This window comes from Pelmatolapia mariae, linkage group LG5, assembly GCF_036321145.2.
Source record: "Pelmatolapia mariae isolate MD_Pm_ZW linkage group LG5, Pm_UMD_F_2, whole genome shotgun sequence".
Classification (NCBI taxonomy): domain Eukaryota; kingdom Metazoa; phylum Chordata; class Actinopteri; order Cichliformes; family Cichlidae; genus Pelmatolapia; species Pelmatolapia mariae.
In genome coordinates, this window is record NC_086231.1 from 29,077,226 (window position 1) to 29,092,718 (window position 15,493).

Genomic DNA, 15,493 nt, shown 5'->3' on the forward strand with positions numbered 1-15,493 from the left:
CCGACACATGAACATATGCATGAACACATGCATGCAAGCACTGACACAGTCACTTGATAACCTTTTACTTTGCCCACCCACTCACACACACACTGGTTTTCTACAACAATAACACACTACATGTGCTGTGGATTCAATTCACTGCCTTCTTGTTCTTCCAGCTCAGATTTACACACCCAGTTAGATAAAACACATGTTTCAAACAGCTTCAGTAAATTCAAAGAAAAATACTTTGGCATGAAAATGTGACATAAATAGCAAACAGCGAAATGAAGAAAGCAGCATAATGAAGCAGGGTTACGTGATTAACACTAATTCTAGGAGTTTGGGATAAGTTAGCTGCAACAGTTACAAAATTAATGCTTGTGCTTAAATAAACCCAAATGGATTTTTAGCTTTGAGTATTTTTACTCTGTCCCCCTTCAGAAGTCATGCTTAGAAATGGGGAAAATGAAAAATCAAATGCAGCTGCTTCAGGTCCCAGGACATAAGTTGCAGGCTCTGGGCCGCTTTGTTGCTTTGAGGCCCTTCTCAACTCATTAAAAGTGTTTTTACTGGCATACCAAGTCCACCTGTGAGTCATCCAACTCATGATGGCAACTTCAATGCATAGCCGAGTGCAAAGGTCACCGTTAAACAACAGTAACTCATAGGAGCAGGCAATGTCAAAAATGAAATCTGCACGGGTACCGCGTCATGCATGTGTGGCTCGTATCGGCTTTGCCCTCATAAAATGCAGAGGCACAAAGCGCGGCCATGTTAATGTGACATTTGCTGCCCTCGTGGTGCGTCTTTTTCATTTATCAACTGACACTCGTGACATTCATTGACCACTGTGGTGTTATCTTCCAGATCAGATGCCCTTTAAATAAGAAAAAGGGCTTCGAAACGGGGTGTTTGTTCTAGGTGTAAATTATTCTCACTGTGTTTCCAGGGGTTTGAGCTCCAGAGTCTAAATGTGCAAATATATATAATCCCTTACAAGCATTTGTTATCCATACTCTCAGGACATTTAACGATGCTCCCTGGGAGTGTATAGCATAGTTTTGTATATTTCCACTGAAGTGTGCAAATGTGAAAAAAATTAATAAATAAATCACACTCTAACAGGGGTGTGTGCCCACTTTTGTGGTTGGATTTGTGGTTTCTCCATAAGAAAAGAGGTATGTGGGAATTTGTGCAACCATTAAGGCCTTCCTGGACTGCCCAACAATGAGGCAGTGAAGGAGGAATAAGTGGTGTTTGATCCTATCAACCAACATCTGGCCTACAGGAGGAGCTAAAGTTAGCAGCCCATGCTGATGTCATTAGGGTAAAATAGTAAGTATACTGGCAAAGGCACAGTGCTCCCAACATGACAGCACTGTTAGTGTAGTAGGGAGGTGGCAGAGATGAGGACAGATTATACCTGCTGGTGATTATGTAAGTGACTCATCTTCATGTCCTTTTAACAGCTGATCTCTTTTGTCAGTCTTCTGCTCCTAGGCTGCTGGAGTTAGCAGGGAGGCCTCCTGGGAGAGAACGAGGAATACAGGGTGGATCAAGGCTGTAACAAAGCTTTTTAGAGTTTAATCAGTTCCACTCATCGAGAGTTGCTGGCCACATCTGTCCAATCAAGTCCCATTTCCATGGCGGGCTCCTGGCTCCAAAGATGGCTACAGTACTGTCAGCCAGACTTTGATAGGCAACTCTGTTTCGAGGACCACCACCTCATCAGAGACTTGTGGTTCTTGTGTGGGTTTCTTTGGAACCTCTATCGGCCGGATCTCCTCGCTGATGTAATCAATAGCTCTGGCATGTGTTAATCATTAATAAACTGCTGTGGTCAGGATGATTTAAGCGCTGAGAGCACTCTGATATGATAATGTCATTAGATGTGGGTTGTTTAGCTCCTTAGGGAAGTTTTTTATTTTCATGTCCTCTTTGTGTGAGATCATCATTTTGGAGCTCTTTTCAGTCTAGGACAGTGAAGAAAAAGACTCCTAGCTAAACATTTAAGCAAGCCCATCCTAAATGATAGATATGTGTGGCACAGAATTACAACATCGATAGGACCCATATCAAGTCAGTAAGTCTTTACTCGACCAGTACCTCAAAGGAGCTGGGTACAGTAACTTAGATCACCTCACAAACCTACAACAAGACACTGACCTCCTACACCGTGAGAGGAGAAGATTGAACATTTAGGGTCAGGGGAGTGTGTGCTCCAGTTGCATTCCATTATGTTATCATCACAGACATTACATTCAATGTTATTACTAGAAGCAGCATTTTCTTTTTTGGTCTTTTTTCTTTAAGAGCAGCCAGAAAAGCAGAGCCTTTCCAGCTCGATCCCTCAGTCTAGCCAAGAAAAACCAAGTCTAATCCTCTTCTCCTGCCTCGGTGTCCAACCTCACATACAACTCACAGTAAGGCCTTACCTTTGCCACGTCTTTCTTTGCCATAAACCTCACCTTTCAGTACTCTAATTCCTTCATCTCTCTTGCTTTTCTACTCTTCTTCATTTCACTACCAATCTCCTTTTTCTTCTTTCCTCTGTACAGAGGATACACAAAACGCTTCCCTTATGCCACCCTATGTTCCTCCTTCCACCACTATCTGTCCTTCCACATTTCTAGACACACTCGCTTCATCCAACTTACTTTAGAATTCCTCTCTCTCTTCTAACTAATATCCAAGATGTGGGGCATTCAAATATTCAAGATTATATCTTCAATTTTAAGCTTCAAACTTACAATCCTATATCATCACTTCCTCAAAACCCTTCACGTACTCTTCCTTCAAGATTACCCCTACTCTTTCTTAACTTTCTCTTACACAATTGGAATCCGCATCCAAAGCTCCTGGCTTTGCTCCCCGTTCACCTGGTCTTCTGCACATAAAACACATCTACCTTCCTTCTCTCCATTATATCAGCCACAAACAACTTCTGTAATATGTGAGACTTTTGGAAACCTAAAGAAAGGGTAGCAGATGTGTACTCTATTGCTAGTTCTGACCCAGGAAGAGACTCATACCTGGAAGACATACATGCATCTGTCGCCACTGCAGGTTAGATTAAATGGATAACTGATAGTCTTTTTGTTCACAACATAGAAAGAAAGAAAATAAATTATAGGGGAAAATTAACATTGTACTTCCTTTAACCTAATATTGTCACGGGTTGCCAGGGCAAGCCGTGTGTGAGTTATTAAGGACCCAAGATGCAGACTGCTTCAGAAGTGAGCGAGCTTTATTACATGAAGGGCGAACAAAACAGGAACGTGGTGGACAAAAGCAAAACCAAAGAGTAACCTAAACTGGGAAAAGCTAAGCAAAACAAACCTGAAATCTAGAGACATGAAACAGAGATGCAGGGAGACGCAGAAAACATAGGGAAACCACACAGGACGACGGAGGGAGATACGCAGACGAACCAGCAACACACATGCGAAAACACAGGGCTTAAATACACACAGGGCAATCAGGGAATGGGAAACAGGAGGGAGGCATGGCTGGGAGTAATTGGACATAACGAGACAAGGGGAGGTGAAACTAGAAACACTGACGGGAGACACAGACCTACAAAAAAAACAGGAACTCACACATGCAAAGACAGAGACTAAGAAACGCGGACTTGACATGGGAATACACAGGCAGAAATGACTAAACACTAAACTGAGGAAGAACAGAACCAACAACCAAAGAAATAGAAAACCAGAACCAAAATACATCATAATAATAGAAAACACAAAACGCTGGGTCAAAAGACCCAGGATCATGACAAATATATTATGGGAATTGCTGAGTGCTTTGTGATCTGAAAGATGTCAATGTGTTGGTGTATCCATAACACACTGGTTACAGATGCATATTTTTGTAACGTGGGCTCATTTTTTAAATTCTGCACTATTATTGTCACAATTCACCTTCACATCGCAACTACTCAGTATTTTTATTTCTTGTCCCCCTGGCCCACATCTTGAGACATTGTCCCACATTCTGACTGGCTCGACAGGTCCTGCGCTTTTCTAAAATCTGGATTTTACCCAACACATGTGAAGGGAAGGCTTTTTATTATAGGGAAATAAAGGATAACCAGTCTAAAGTTACATAAAGCTTTGCAGATTTTGCTGAATATGATGAAAACTACCGCAAAGAAAATGAAGCAGCAGTATATACTGAGAAATAATTTTTTCAGTGTGTCACAGGAGAGAATATAGTGTTAAAAAATAGCGTAAAGTGGCACAGTATGTTTGACATAATAGGCTAAACACTGCTTAAGTTGTCAAATATGGCTCAAAAAGATTTGCCAACTTGTAGACACATCCCAAAGACTGTTGCCATGCAGAATAGCTGAAATAACAGAGAATCTGAGAGTATATAAAGAACAGACTTCAGTTTCCCTTTATTCTTATTTACTTTGCGTTGGAAAAGTTACATTCAAATATATCTGACTACCACCCAGCATTGTTGGAAGGTATCCCACTTTGTCCCACACAAATACTGTGTTTGTCCTACATTGAGATGGTTTGGAAACAAGAGACAACAAGGGGATAAATAAGAGTACTTTGTTTCAAAATGTCCGCACAAATACTTTCTAGGTTGTGATGGTTGAAATAAAAAAAGTGTAACAACCTTGCCTACAGCTACAGCTGGGAGAGGACAGCTGTTTCTCCACTACTATCTACTATCATCTTCGTCCCCATGACAACCGTTGCCGCGTCTAACAGTACTTCCACTTAGAAACTAAGATTTTCTACAGTTCAGCTTCAGCTATGTGGTGGACACACAAAAGACCTGTAACAGCTTGCAACTGAATTAAAAAATATGGTATGTCGTACTTATTTTTTCCCCTTTTGCTTACAGAGTTAAATTACCAAATGCTACTCGTTAATTGTGTTCAGCGAAGCCAATCACAAAGGCTGAATGCTAAGGCTAAGCACCCGGCGTATGTTTAACACCCTGTCGGTTAAAAGACTACCTCCAGCTGAAGTCGGGCAAAACATACGTTTAACGTACGTCGTGTATTCAGCGTTAAGTAATGTCTAGTTTCCCTTTTACATTTTGTACTATTATCCACTTTAGTAACGCGTGTATAAACTTATATGTGCAACATATAAAGCTTCAACTTTTCATACACATTTTAATCACCCGACATTTAATATTCGTTAAATCATATCATTGAAGAAGTAGGTGACTAAACCCAGCTGTCATTGCTCACACATACATTTTTTAAAAATCCTGCTTGAAAGAGTGAGAACACAGGATTTCCTGGTTCCGGGGTACCTCATCCACCCAGAGATCCTCCAGAGCCCAAGCCTTCAACTCGTCAGAAATACAATGTCTTCAAAGTGGGTAAAGGCTCTATGAGAGATCAGAGGGGAATATTCTCTGAGACAATCTCTACATTAAAATTCCAGGTAAAAGCTTCTCTGATTCCTCTAAAATGACTGATTGTTGTTGCTCTAATGAGAAACTCTTGAGTAATTGCTTATGTGTATGCGGCTTGTACACCTAATGCCCAGCAGGTGTCAGAGCCTCAGTCCATGCTGACATTTGGTCATAACTCACGGGAGGGTGAGTAGTGCTTTATGACATTTTAGACATCTGATATTTTATTGTTGCATTGATTTTTTTGTTTTAAATCTCCTAGAAAAAAAAATTCCAAAACATTTTGTGCTATCTGTAAAATCTGACTTCTGTTTACTTCAAAAGCAGTCGCCAAGACTCCACCTCATCGGCCCAGATGGGCAGCTGAGGATTGCCTTGTACCACATGTACAACATAATTCATTCTTCTCGGAGAATCCATACTTTTGCCGGGGTGGAGATAAACCCAAAGTCCAAATACCCTACAAAACTCGTCCTGGCTCCATCCCCCGCAAATTAGCGATAGAGAGGTGTGTACTATTTTTGTGTACTACACATGGCATCTGCGGCTGTAGTCATGGTTATTTTGAATACTGTAAGACCAGATTCAGTGGTCACGTCTCATATAGTGTGCAATACATGCTCATTTTTCCTTTATTGTACAGCAGCTTTTAGTAGAGTCAGTAAGTTGTTTTATCTCAAAGTACTGCTGTGAAATAACTGCATTTTTTATACTGTGTTGCTAACAGATGTCGAAGGGAATACTTACATTTACATGTTGAAGAGCTCCTGGCAGAAAAGAGCATAGATTCTGATCTCTTATTGCCAAGACCATTGAAAAATAACACCATACCAGACGGTCCTATTTCGCTGTTCCTCCCACTGGAGGTGAGCCTGTTACACAACTGTCCAATCAAGTCCCTCTTTTTAGACTTTTTTTTTCTCATTGCAATACTTTCCATATTTATATATAATGTTATATACACCAAACTTTTCCATGTTTTTTATTGAGCTGTTTGACAATGAAGAATATGACTGTCGGACTCCAGAAGACTGGCTTGCTTTGGGCAATGCCGAAGGATCGCCTGATCGAAAACCTATTCCTGGAAAAGCCCTGCTACCTACAGATGATGAAATTGCAAATGGTAAAGTGTCATAGATATGTACATGTAGCTGCTGTATTGGGTGCTGCGCCTGGTTGGAGCTTGGCCTCCTAATGTCTGTAGATCTATGTAGGCAAAGGTCAATTTAAAATCAGTGAATCAGTGAATCTTCAGCCGGTTTTTTAAATGGTGTTTAGTTTGTTACAAATGATACTTAGGATATTTATTATGCCATAATTATTAATGCCATAATAAATAATATTTATTAATAAGCGCGGATGGGGACGCGATCATTACCGATTGTGTCTTTATCTGTAAACTGCAGTTCAACAATGTGTAGTGCTCAAGTTTTTTGGCACTTTTTCTTCCTTTTAATCCTTTTTTTGGATTAATTTAAGATATTCATTCAAAGGTAATGAGAAGCAATTTATAAGTGGCCATACAACAATACAACACAGACACCAGTGAATTTAGAAATAAATGTAGTAATGTGTTATTAAATCCCTCTTTTCTGTTCTTTTGCAGATGAGTCTGCAAGCGCAAGCCCACCTCTGAAGTACAGCTGGCATTTAGTTGGAATTCTTGATTACTGTAAAGAGAAATGTCAGTATCTGGTAGAGAAGGTCCACCAGACAGACAAAAAAGAAAGTCCTGATATAAATGAAGAGCATAAGCAGAGTAAATCCCCTGGTTGGTTTCAATGTCTTTAAACTGTTGTAACTCTAGAGTGTTGTCTCTTCATCTCTCTCTCTGCTGTTACTGACCATGTCATTGATCTGTCACCCGCTTTCTGCATAGAAACAGACTCTTTAATAGCAGGCAGTAAGTACTGGATACCCAAGATCAGACTGTTATTCTGTGCTGAAGACCCACGTGTCTTTGTTGAGCGGGTACGGTTTGCCCTGCGCTACAGAGAGGAAACAGAGGCACTTATTTTCTACCACTTTTCAGTGGACTGCATGCCCATCTGCAGGAAAACACCGTCTCTCAATACTGACAGTCTCCAGAGTATCAAACAACGTGCCCTCTCAGCTCCTGGCCTTAAGCTGAAAAAGTGAGTGATATCCTGTCTTATTAATTCTGTATGATCTGCTTTTTTACTAACTAACAGCATGGATAAATGCAATATTGTGTGTGCAGTTTAGAGACATGTGTTGCAGGCTTGGAGAAGGAGGTCAGACTGGATTATGACCGTACAATGAACCGCTTGATTTTTGACAAAGTAGTGATGAGCTGCCCTGAAGACCTTTCACATATCACCCTGCCACAGAAGGACCCTGAATATGTGCCCTCACAAGGTAAGATATTTAGCATTATGCACTTCCTGGTCACTCAGGTCATAATTAAGGAAATGTAGCATCTGCTAACACCTTCAGAATCAAAACACTGTTGTGTTTTATCTATGCAGGATGTGTTCTGGTTCCTTACTCTGCCTATGAGGGGAATCGAGCTGCATTTATTTTCAAGTCCATGCGAACTAGGCCAGAGCTGATCTGTGTGCTTTCTGAAATGTGGCATGAGTGCAAAAAAGTAGAAAACATGAGGCTGTTCAACTTGATGTTGGGTAAACCACTTCCATTGGATCAATTTGAACTTGACCAGTCTCAGACACATACTCAGGTACTGTTGCACCGAGAGAGTATCAGGTAAAAACCTGTGTTTACCGGCCAGGTTTACTAAATAGGGCAAATTAGCCTGTGAGTGCAGTCCCCAAATAGTGCTGATAGCTGTGGTCATTTTTATGGGTAATTTACAAAAGTTGTGCTGTTTACAAAGCACAGACAGTTCATTTCACTATCAAGTGCAAAAAAGTTTCAGATTCAATGTTAAATATTGGCACAAATAGCAATAAATAGTGAGTTGCAAGTGTTAGTAAATCTGTTTGCATACTTGATTTAGATATTCTCTGTGTTTTGGGCCTTAAGAAAAAAACTCCCAGACATCCATATGCAACAGAGTTAGTCACAATAATCTCAGACTTTTCACTTCTTACATGCAATTTTGCCACTGTGTGATCTTTTCAAATTTCAACAGTACTTTGTTTTTACACCAGAAATGAGTTTGCGCCGGCAAACTCATTACAACACTCAATGTAGTTATTTAATAAGCTCATAGGAGATTATTCATTTTGTAACTACAAGTTTACCAATATAAAGATCTTAATCTAACCTCTTCTTCCTTATCCAGATAACCCTGTTTCTTAGAGAGAACTGGACCAGCACACTGTGCAACAGCATCCGGTACAACCTTGCGAATATGGGCAAGGGAACATACAACATAAACGAGACTTGCTGGGAGACTTACAAGGTTTCCAAGCTGTCTAAACTCCTCAATCTGGTGCATTACAACATGCAGGACTCCCTCCGCGTCCTTGTGAAGAACTCATTGGTCAGCCTGACCAAGGTCGTGATGGATGCCTGCCACAATGTCCTGATGTGTCCTCAGGACTTCGTCTGGGGGAATGACCTAATCACTAGCCACTACAAGTACGATAAAATGCATTTGCACAACTTTCTCTTTTCCTTTTCCTATTTTGTGGGCTTTGTAATAATGAATTAAATATAACTGATTACGATACTTAAAATAATAATTATTTATGTCTGCAATATAACAATTATCCATGTCTAGGCCAAAGAAGAATCCTATTTTCCTGGTGGACCTGGTTCTGGATGAGAGTGGGGTTCATTACAACACCCCCTTGGAGAATTTTTCAGCATCTACAGTGAACCTGTTTGATAACAGCATTATTTGCACACGTAGTGTTCCTCTGCTTAATAGGGTAAATCAAATCTCCTGAGTAATACAGCATACATTACAAATGAGAATGCAATGAGGCTTCAAAATACACTACTTTGAAAAAAAGGTTTAAGTAGTCTCTCTTTTTGTCAAATTTTACTAGGAAAAATGGGACAGAAACATTCAAGCATAGATGGAATTAAAGTATATAAGACAAAAACAGAGAATTTGTGTAGTTCTAAGGAGCTCAAAGATTAGTATTTACTATGACCACCTTGATTCTCCTGCACAGTCTGCGCTCTCTTAGAAAAGCATTCTTGCAATGTTTTTTAAGTAGTGTTCAGGATTAGTTTTTCAGGCTTCTTCAAGGACATTCAAAGCTCCTTGGATGTGGGCTGCCTTTCGTTTCATGACAGAGCCTCCACTGTGTCTTACAGATGGACACTCACTCCATATGACCTGTTGTCACTGATTTTCAGTCCAGTTCTTGTATAATTCAGCATGCCTCAGCCTTTTCTCCCTGTTTCCCTTCCATAAGGTTGGTTACTTGACAGCCACCCTTCAACTTAGACCATTTCTGATGAAGCTAGATGGATTAACTCAAGAGCCAGATATATTTCTCAGGTTCTGTGTCAGATCTTTGTTGTATTTTTACCTATTTCTACATTACATGACCTTCAGATACTGTTTATCTGCTGTAGATAGAGTTTTAAGCCTACCGTTTTTTCTTTTGTCCAACTTTTCATTGATTTGACTTGTGACAATAAATGCCTAAAGATACAATTTAAAAGTGGATCTTTGCAGCCTTTGAGTTAGGCACCGTTTTTATATTTGAATTGTTCTCTGAAAATAAGTACTAACACTGAAAATTTGTAAAATAAAAAATAAATATATAAATAAATAAATAAAAAGCAGCCAATGTCCAAAGAACTTTGAAAGACCTTCAGAAAGCCTGGATAACTATTGCTCAAGACTACTTTGGAAAATCAGAAGGTCTGGCTCCTTGGAAGTAAAATTCAAAGAAATGGGGGGTATATACTCTTATAATGATGAATTTTGAAAGTGACACTGATATTTGAATAGTTTTGCATGTGCCTGTACCAGTTTGTGTTGCAGAAGTTATTTATGGTTGGGGAGCCTTTACTTGAGTCAGTGCATTTGGAGGAACCACAAATAACCGAGCTGAGGGAGAAGATCCGTGATGTTCTAATACAAGCAACAATACCTCTCAGGGCTTATGCTGCTGAGTATGAGAAGTACTTAGAGCTGCACAATTTGGACATACAAGCTTACATTCTCACGTAAGTCTGTGTTTGAAGTGACGTGCCCACTTTTCACAAGTGTGAGATGTGGGTCTGTTGGATATGTGGCCTATTTAGAATGTGTTCCTTACTGAATGAACTCGTGCTTTTCTTGTTTCTTTGTTTCTCTCATGTCCCCATCATTTGGCTACCAGATCTTGTGATGCAGAAATGACATCCCAAGAACTGAAAAAAGAGGTGCAGCAGCATCTCAAAGAAAAGGGAATAATTGAACAGTCCTTGCCATCCTCCCTAGTGATTGGTCCATTTCATGTTTGTGTTAACGGGGTACGCAAGTCTCTCTCAGAAAAGAGAAAGGAGTTAGCCACGGCACTACTAGACCACCTTGCTCTGAAGCTACGTATTCAGGTTGACCAGGTAAGGCTAAATATTTTCTTCTATTGAGAACATGAACAATAATAACTTTAATTGTTATTTATTTATTTATTTATTCGTTTATTTTTAAAGATATCCTACATTAAATTCAGCTTGAAATGAAATTTTTCTTGTTTTTCTCTTAAATTTTGGTTATTTTTTTATGTGTAGGCATGTGAAGAATGTGAAATTATTAACAGAAAGCTACATGAGAAACCCTTTGGCATCGAGGAACTGAGTGAAAAGAGGCAGTGGATGAAACAAATCCCAGAACAGCTTGAGAGTTACAAGGTCGAATGGGTGAAGTGGGTGTTTCTGTAGTACATATTAAATTAAGAATTACTTTATGAATCCATCCTTCTTTTTCTAATCTGCAAACAGGAACGTCTTGCCAAGACCTTGTCAGACTACGAGCTCATAGAAGAATTTTTCCACTCTCTTCCCAACAATGATGTCAACAAAAAGTATGTGTATGATTATTGTTAGTTAAAAGGGAACTTGTTTTAGAGACCTTGTAGGAGACTTTGTGAGATTTATAGTGACTTATCTGTGCAGGTGGAGAGCCATTGAATGGCCACAAAAGATAATCAACCAAATGGAACCAGTAGCCACCCAGCACTTGGAGGATGAGGAGTGCTTCCGCAAGAGCCATCTAACTGAGCAGAGCAACTTTGAGGAGCATTTAGCTAATCTACAGGTCGACTCAATCGACTATATTTTTTACTTTTAGCTTTTCTTTCCAAGCTCCTTAGACTATGATGACCTGGATGACTGAGAACCTTCACAGACTTTTAGCTGGAGGTTTCTTCCTGTTAAAACTGAGGTTTTTTTTATACCAAATGTCGCCAAGAGCGTCTTCAAAGGGGGTCATCTGTTTGTTGGAGTTTTGTCTGTATTTTTGTAGGGTCTTTACCTTACAAAATAAAGTGCCCTGGAGCAACTCTTGTTGTGAATTGGTGCTATGTAGATAAAACTGATTTGAATTGTTTTTTGCTTTATTAAGCAGACACTTAGAGCAGCGCATGTGTCCACTATATGACAGAGTTCCTAATTATACTGATGTTGCATGGTTCTAAAGTAGTCACTGTATGTTTCTAGATGATTGTTGCTAGGTTTGCGAGCCATGGAGGCATTGATCATGCCCATGAGATGGCCAACGAGGTCAGGCAGAGAAGCAAGCAACTTAAGGAGTGCCAAACTCTGGCCCAAACTTCCAACAACAGGGAACGCTTGTTCGGCATGACAGTCACAAATGTAAGTAAAACAGTGGCTCAGGTTAAATGATTTTTGTGTGATTAATTCAAAAACTAAAGAGTATCTATTTATCATGGGCGTTAATGTTTATTACAGTATGACCGTGTGCAGAAGCTTGTAAAAGACTTCCAGCCTTATAGAGATTTATGGACCACCACCTCTGATTGGCTACGCTGGAGTGAAAGCTGGTTCTGTGACCCACTGTCTTCTATTGATCCTGAGCAGGTTGAGCACATTGTCACTGAAGCCTATAAGACCATCCACAAATGTATTAAACAGTTCAACGACATTCCTGGTAGGTGACACATGTATTACCATTTAAATTTCACAAAGCTGTGTCTTCCATTTCAAAATATGACTGACATTGTTGTTTTTTAATGGGCTTTTCTTGGTGTCTTACACAACTCTAGACTGCCAAATGGTGGCAAATCTAATTCTCAGCAAGATTGAGGACTTCCGTCCTTACATCCCTCTAATTCAGGGACTAAGGAACCCAGGGATGAAGAGCCGCCACTGGGAGATGCTTTCAGAACGCGCTCAAATTAAAGTCATGCCTAAAGCCAACTTGACCTTGTCTCACTGCCTGGAGCTTGGCCTACAGAACTACGTGGATGACATAGCTCAAGTGGCCGAGGTGGCTGGGAAAGAATATTCTATTGAACAGGTGCTGCTGAACAAGAATCCTTGATTAAACTGTTTCAATAGTGTTTGTAAAAAATTTTAATGTTGTGTCTTTTTTTTATCCTCGGCAAAATGTAGTTCAGATAGGGATGCTTCTGCTGTTTTAAAGCAGTAGGGACTCTACTCATTTTGGCTATGTACACTGTCAGTGTGTGAATTTGTTTTAGCTAAAACCGATGCTGCTTCCTCTTTTATCCCATACCTTTTCACCCAGGCCCTGGAAAAGATGGAAAAAGAGTGGTCCGCAGTAGTCATTGATGTTTTGCCCTACAAGAACACAGGAACTTACATTTTAACGAGCCCAGATGAAGTGTCTCAGTTGCTCGATGACCACATTGTCATGACACAGAGCATGTCCTTGTCACCCTTCAAAAAAACATTTGAGGCACGAATCAACACCTGGGAGAGCAAGCTCAGAATGACTCAGGTGCACAACACAGACACCTATCAGCTGTGGAAGTCTTGTGATTTGTGTTTCTCATGTTGTGCTGCTGCCCTCTTTTGGTGTATACAGGATGTACTGGAGGAGTGGCTGATGTGCCAGCGTTCGTGGCTGTACCTAGAACCCATATTCAGTTCTGATGACATCAATCAGCAGCTGCCTACAGAAGGAAAAAGATATCAGCAAATGGAGCAAAATTGGAGGAGTATTATGAAAAGTGCCTTTAATAATCAAAAGGTCAGAGAGAGGCTTAGAGTTCTGTGTGGAACTAGAGAATACTGGTGGTTCACAAGTTGTTGTGGACTATATATGATTGTTTTTGTGAATGTTTCTAGGTGATCAATCTGTTTCCAGATGCTCATCTACTAACGCAACTTAAGAATTGTAACAGACTTTTGGAACAGGTGCAGAAGGGTCTCAGTGAGTACTTGGAAACAAAACGAAGTTTATTCCCCAGGTAAGACACAGACAAAATGGATCAGCTTTAAAAAGATTTCTTTTTTCAATTAATTATTTTTTTTTTAATTTTATGTGAAGAGCTTTTGTAAATCACCTTTTTCCACATGCCATCCCAAACAGTGAGGAAACCCCTCAAAACTGCCTTTTCCTGTTATAAATGAGCAGAGTTGAGATTTTGAGTGTACTTAACAAAGTAACTGTGTTTGATGCACCCTAAATATTTGCTTGTAGGTTTTACTTCCTGTCAGATGATGAGCTCCTGGAGATTCTGTCCCAAACCAAAGATCCCACTGCAGTTCAGCCACACCTGCGTAAATGCTTCGAGAACATTGCACAGGTTTGCTTTGGCTCACTATTACATGTTAAGACAACATGTGCAAAACATGGCTAAGATTTCTATTGTTTCTTAGCTTCAGTTTCAGTCAGACCTGCAGATCACACACATGTACTCTGGAGAAGGGGAACAGGTAAAACTGTTCTTTCCAGTTTGTCCTACTGGTAATGTGGAGGACTGGCTGAAGGATGTGGAGAAGTCTATGAAAGCTACTTTAAGAGATAACATTGACCGGTCACTCAAAGACTACCATGAGGTACATGAACCTGACTTTTATTGTTTTTCACACGTAATAGGCATTTCAATAAGATGCTATGTGATTTCTTTTCTCAGCAACCACGTGTAGAGTGGGTGTTATCATGGCCTGGTCAAGTGGTGATAGCCGGCTGTCAGGTCTTATGGACCGCTGAGGTGTCAGACGCTTTGGAGCAGAGAAACTTAGCCACTCGTCTTTATCCCCAACTACAGACACAGGTGTGGATGTGATTTAGACTAGCCAGTCAAAAATATTGCCATTTTATTGCTCTCATTGCACTGAACACTGTTCACACGAGAGTCTAACAACATTGTTAACATTCTACCTTTTTTTGTGAAGTTGGGGGACTTGGTGAAGCTTGTGCGAGGACAGCTCTCCAAGATGCAGCGAGCTGTGCTGTCTGCCCTTATTGTCATAGAAGTCCATGCTAAAGATGTAGCAGCCAAAATGGTGGAGCAGGAGGTCTCAAGCATCAATGACTTTGAGTGGATCAGCCAACTAAGGTTTCCTTCTTATTTTGCTGTTGTTTTTACTTCTGAACTTTGGAGTTCCTTCATGGGGTAAATGTGAAACATTGTAGGTGCAGAAGGAGTGTTACATTTATGCGATGCTGTTTGTAGATACTACTGGGCAAAAGGTGATTTGTACATCCGCGCAGTGAATGCAGAATTTCTGTATGGCTACGAGTACCTTGGTAACTCTGGACGGCTGGTCATCACTCCACTCACTGACAGGTAAAGGTTACTCCACCCTGTTTTTAACTGAATATCATTCACCAATTTGAACACTAATCTGGCTTTTTTAGATGCTACTTGACCCTGACAGGAGCTCTGCATCTGAAGTTTGGAGGGGCACCCGCAGGTCCAGCAGGCACAGGAAAGACAGAAACAACTAAAGACCTTGGAAAGGCTCTGGCCATCCAGACGGTAGTTTTCAACTGTTCTGATCAGCTGGACTTTATTGCAATGGGCAAATTTCTCAAAGGACTGGCCAGGTAACAGCTTGTTGGTATGACACAATGATTCAGCTGTTACAAAAGGTAGCACCATACATTTGTGATTCCTTATCTGGCTCACACTTTGTAGCTCTGGTGCCTGGGCCTGCTTTGATGAGTTTAATCGAATTGATGTTGAAGTGTTGTCTGTGGTGGCGCAGCAGATCACCACTATACAAAAGGCCCAGCAGCAACGGGTGAGAAGCT

The 15,493-nt window shown here is 40.4% G+C and overlaps 1 protein-coding gene across 1 annotated transcript in view; it reads left to right on the forward strand.

The window, feature by feature from the left end:
* The first annotated feature begins 3,203 nt into the window (after positions 1 to 3,203).
* Positions 3,204 to 15,493, forward strand: part of dnah1 (dynein, axonemal, heavy chain 1) — a 30,187-nt gene continuing 17,897 nt past the window's right edge. Inside the window, exons 1-30 of the mRNA XM_063475015.1 lie at positions 3,204 to 3,289; positions 5,282 to 5,402; positions 5,511 to 5,559; positions 5,698 to 5,881; positions 6,101 to 6,239; positions 6,364 to 6,496; positions 6,980 to 7,144; positions 7,253 to 7,508; positions 7,595 to 7,752; positions 7,863 to 8,074; positions 8,642 to 8,940; positions 9,083 to 9,233; positions 10,295 to 10,491; positions 10,647 to 10,869; positions 11,038 to 11,157; positions 11,248 to 11,330; positions 11,422 to 11,563; positions 11,965 to 12,120; positions 12,217 to 12,415; positions 12,531 to 12,784; positions 13,016 to 13,228; positions 13,316 to 13,480; positions 13,579 to 13,700; positions 13,934 to 14,039; positions 14,113 to 14,292; positions 14,370 to 14,510; positions 14,632 to 14,795; positions 14,913 to 15,026; positions 15,098 to 15,286; positions 15,378 to 15,483. Of these exons, the coding sequence (XP_063331085.1) occupies positions 3,204 to 3,289; positions 5,282 to 5,402; positions 5,511 to 5,559; positions 5,698 to 5,881; positions 6,101 to 6,239; positions 6,364 to 6,496; positions 6,980 to 7,144; positions 7,253 to 7,508; positions 7,595 to 7,752; positions 7,863 to 8,074; positions 8,642 to 8,940; positions 9,083 to 9,233; positions 10,295 to 10,491; positions 10,647 to 10,869; positions 11,038 to 11,157; positions 11,248 to 11,330; positions 11,422 to 11,563; positions 11,965 to 12,120; positions 12,217 to 12,415; positions 12,531 to 12,784; positions 13,016 to 13,228; positions 13,316 to 13,480; positions 13,579 to 13,700; positions 13,934 to 14,039; positions 14,113 to 14,292; positions 14,370 to 14,510; positions 14,632 to 14,795; positions 14,913 to 15,026; positions 15,098 to 15,286; positions 15,378 to 15,483 (4,827 nt within the window). The remainder of the gene's footprint in view (positions 3,290 to 5,281; positions 5,403 to 5,510; positions 5,560 to 5,697; positions 5,882 to 6,100; positions 6,240 to 6,363; positions 6,497 to 6,979; positions 7,145 to 7,252; positions 7,509 to 7,594; positions 7,753 to 7,862; positions 8,075 to 8,641; positions 8,941 to 9,082; positions 9,234 to 10,294; positions 10,492 to 10,646; positions 10,870 to 11,037; positions 11,158 to 11,247; positions 11,331 to 11,421; positions 11,564 to 11,964; positions 12,121 to 12,216; positions 12,416 to 12,530; positions 12,785 to 13,015; positions 13,229 to 13,315; positions 13,481 to 13,578; positions 13,701 to 13,933; positions 14,040 to 14,112; positions 14,293 to 14,369; positions 14,511 to 14,631; positions 14,796 to 14,912; positions 15,027 to 15,097; positions 15,287 to 15,377; positions 15,484 to 15,493) is intronic.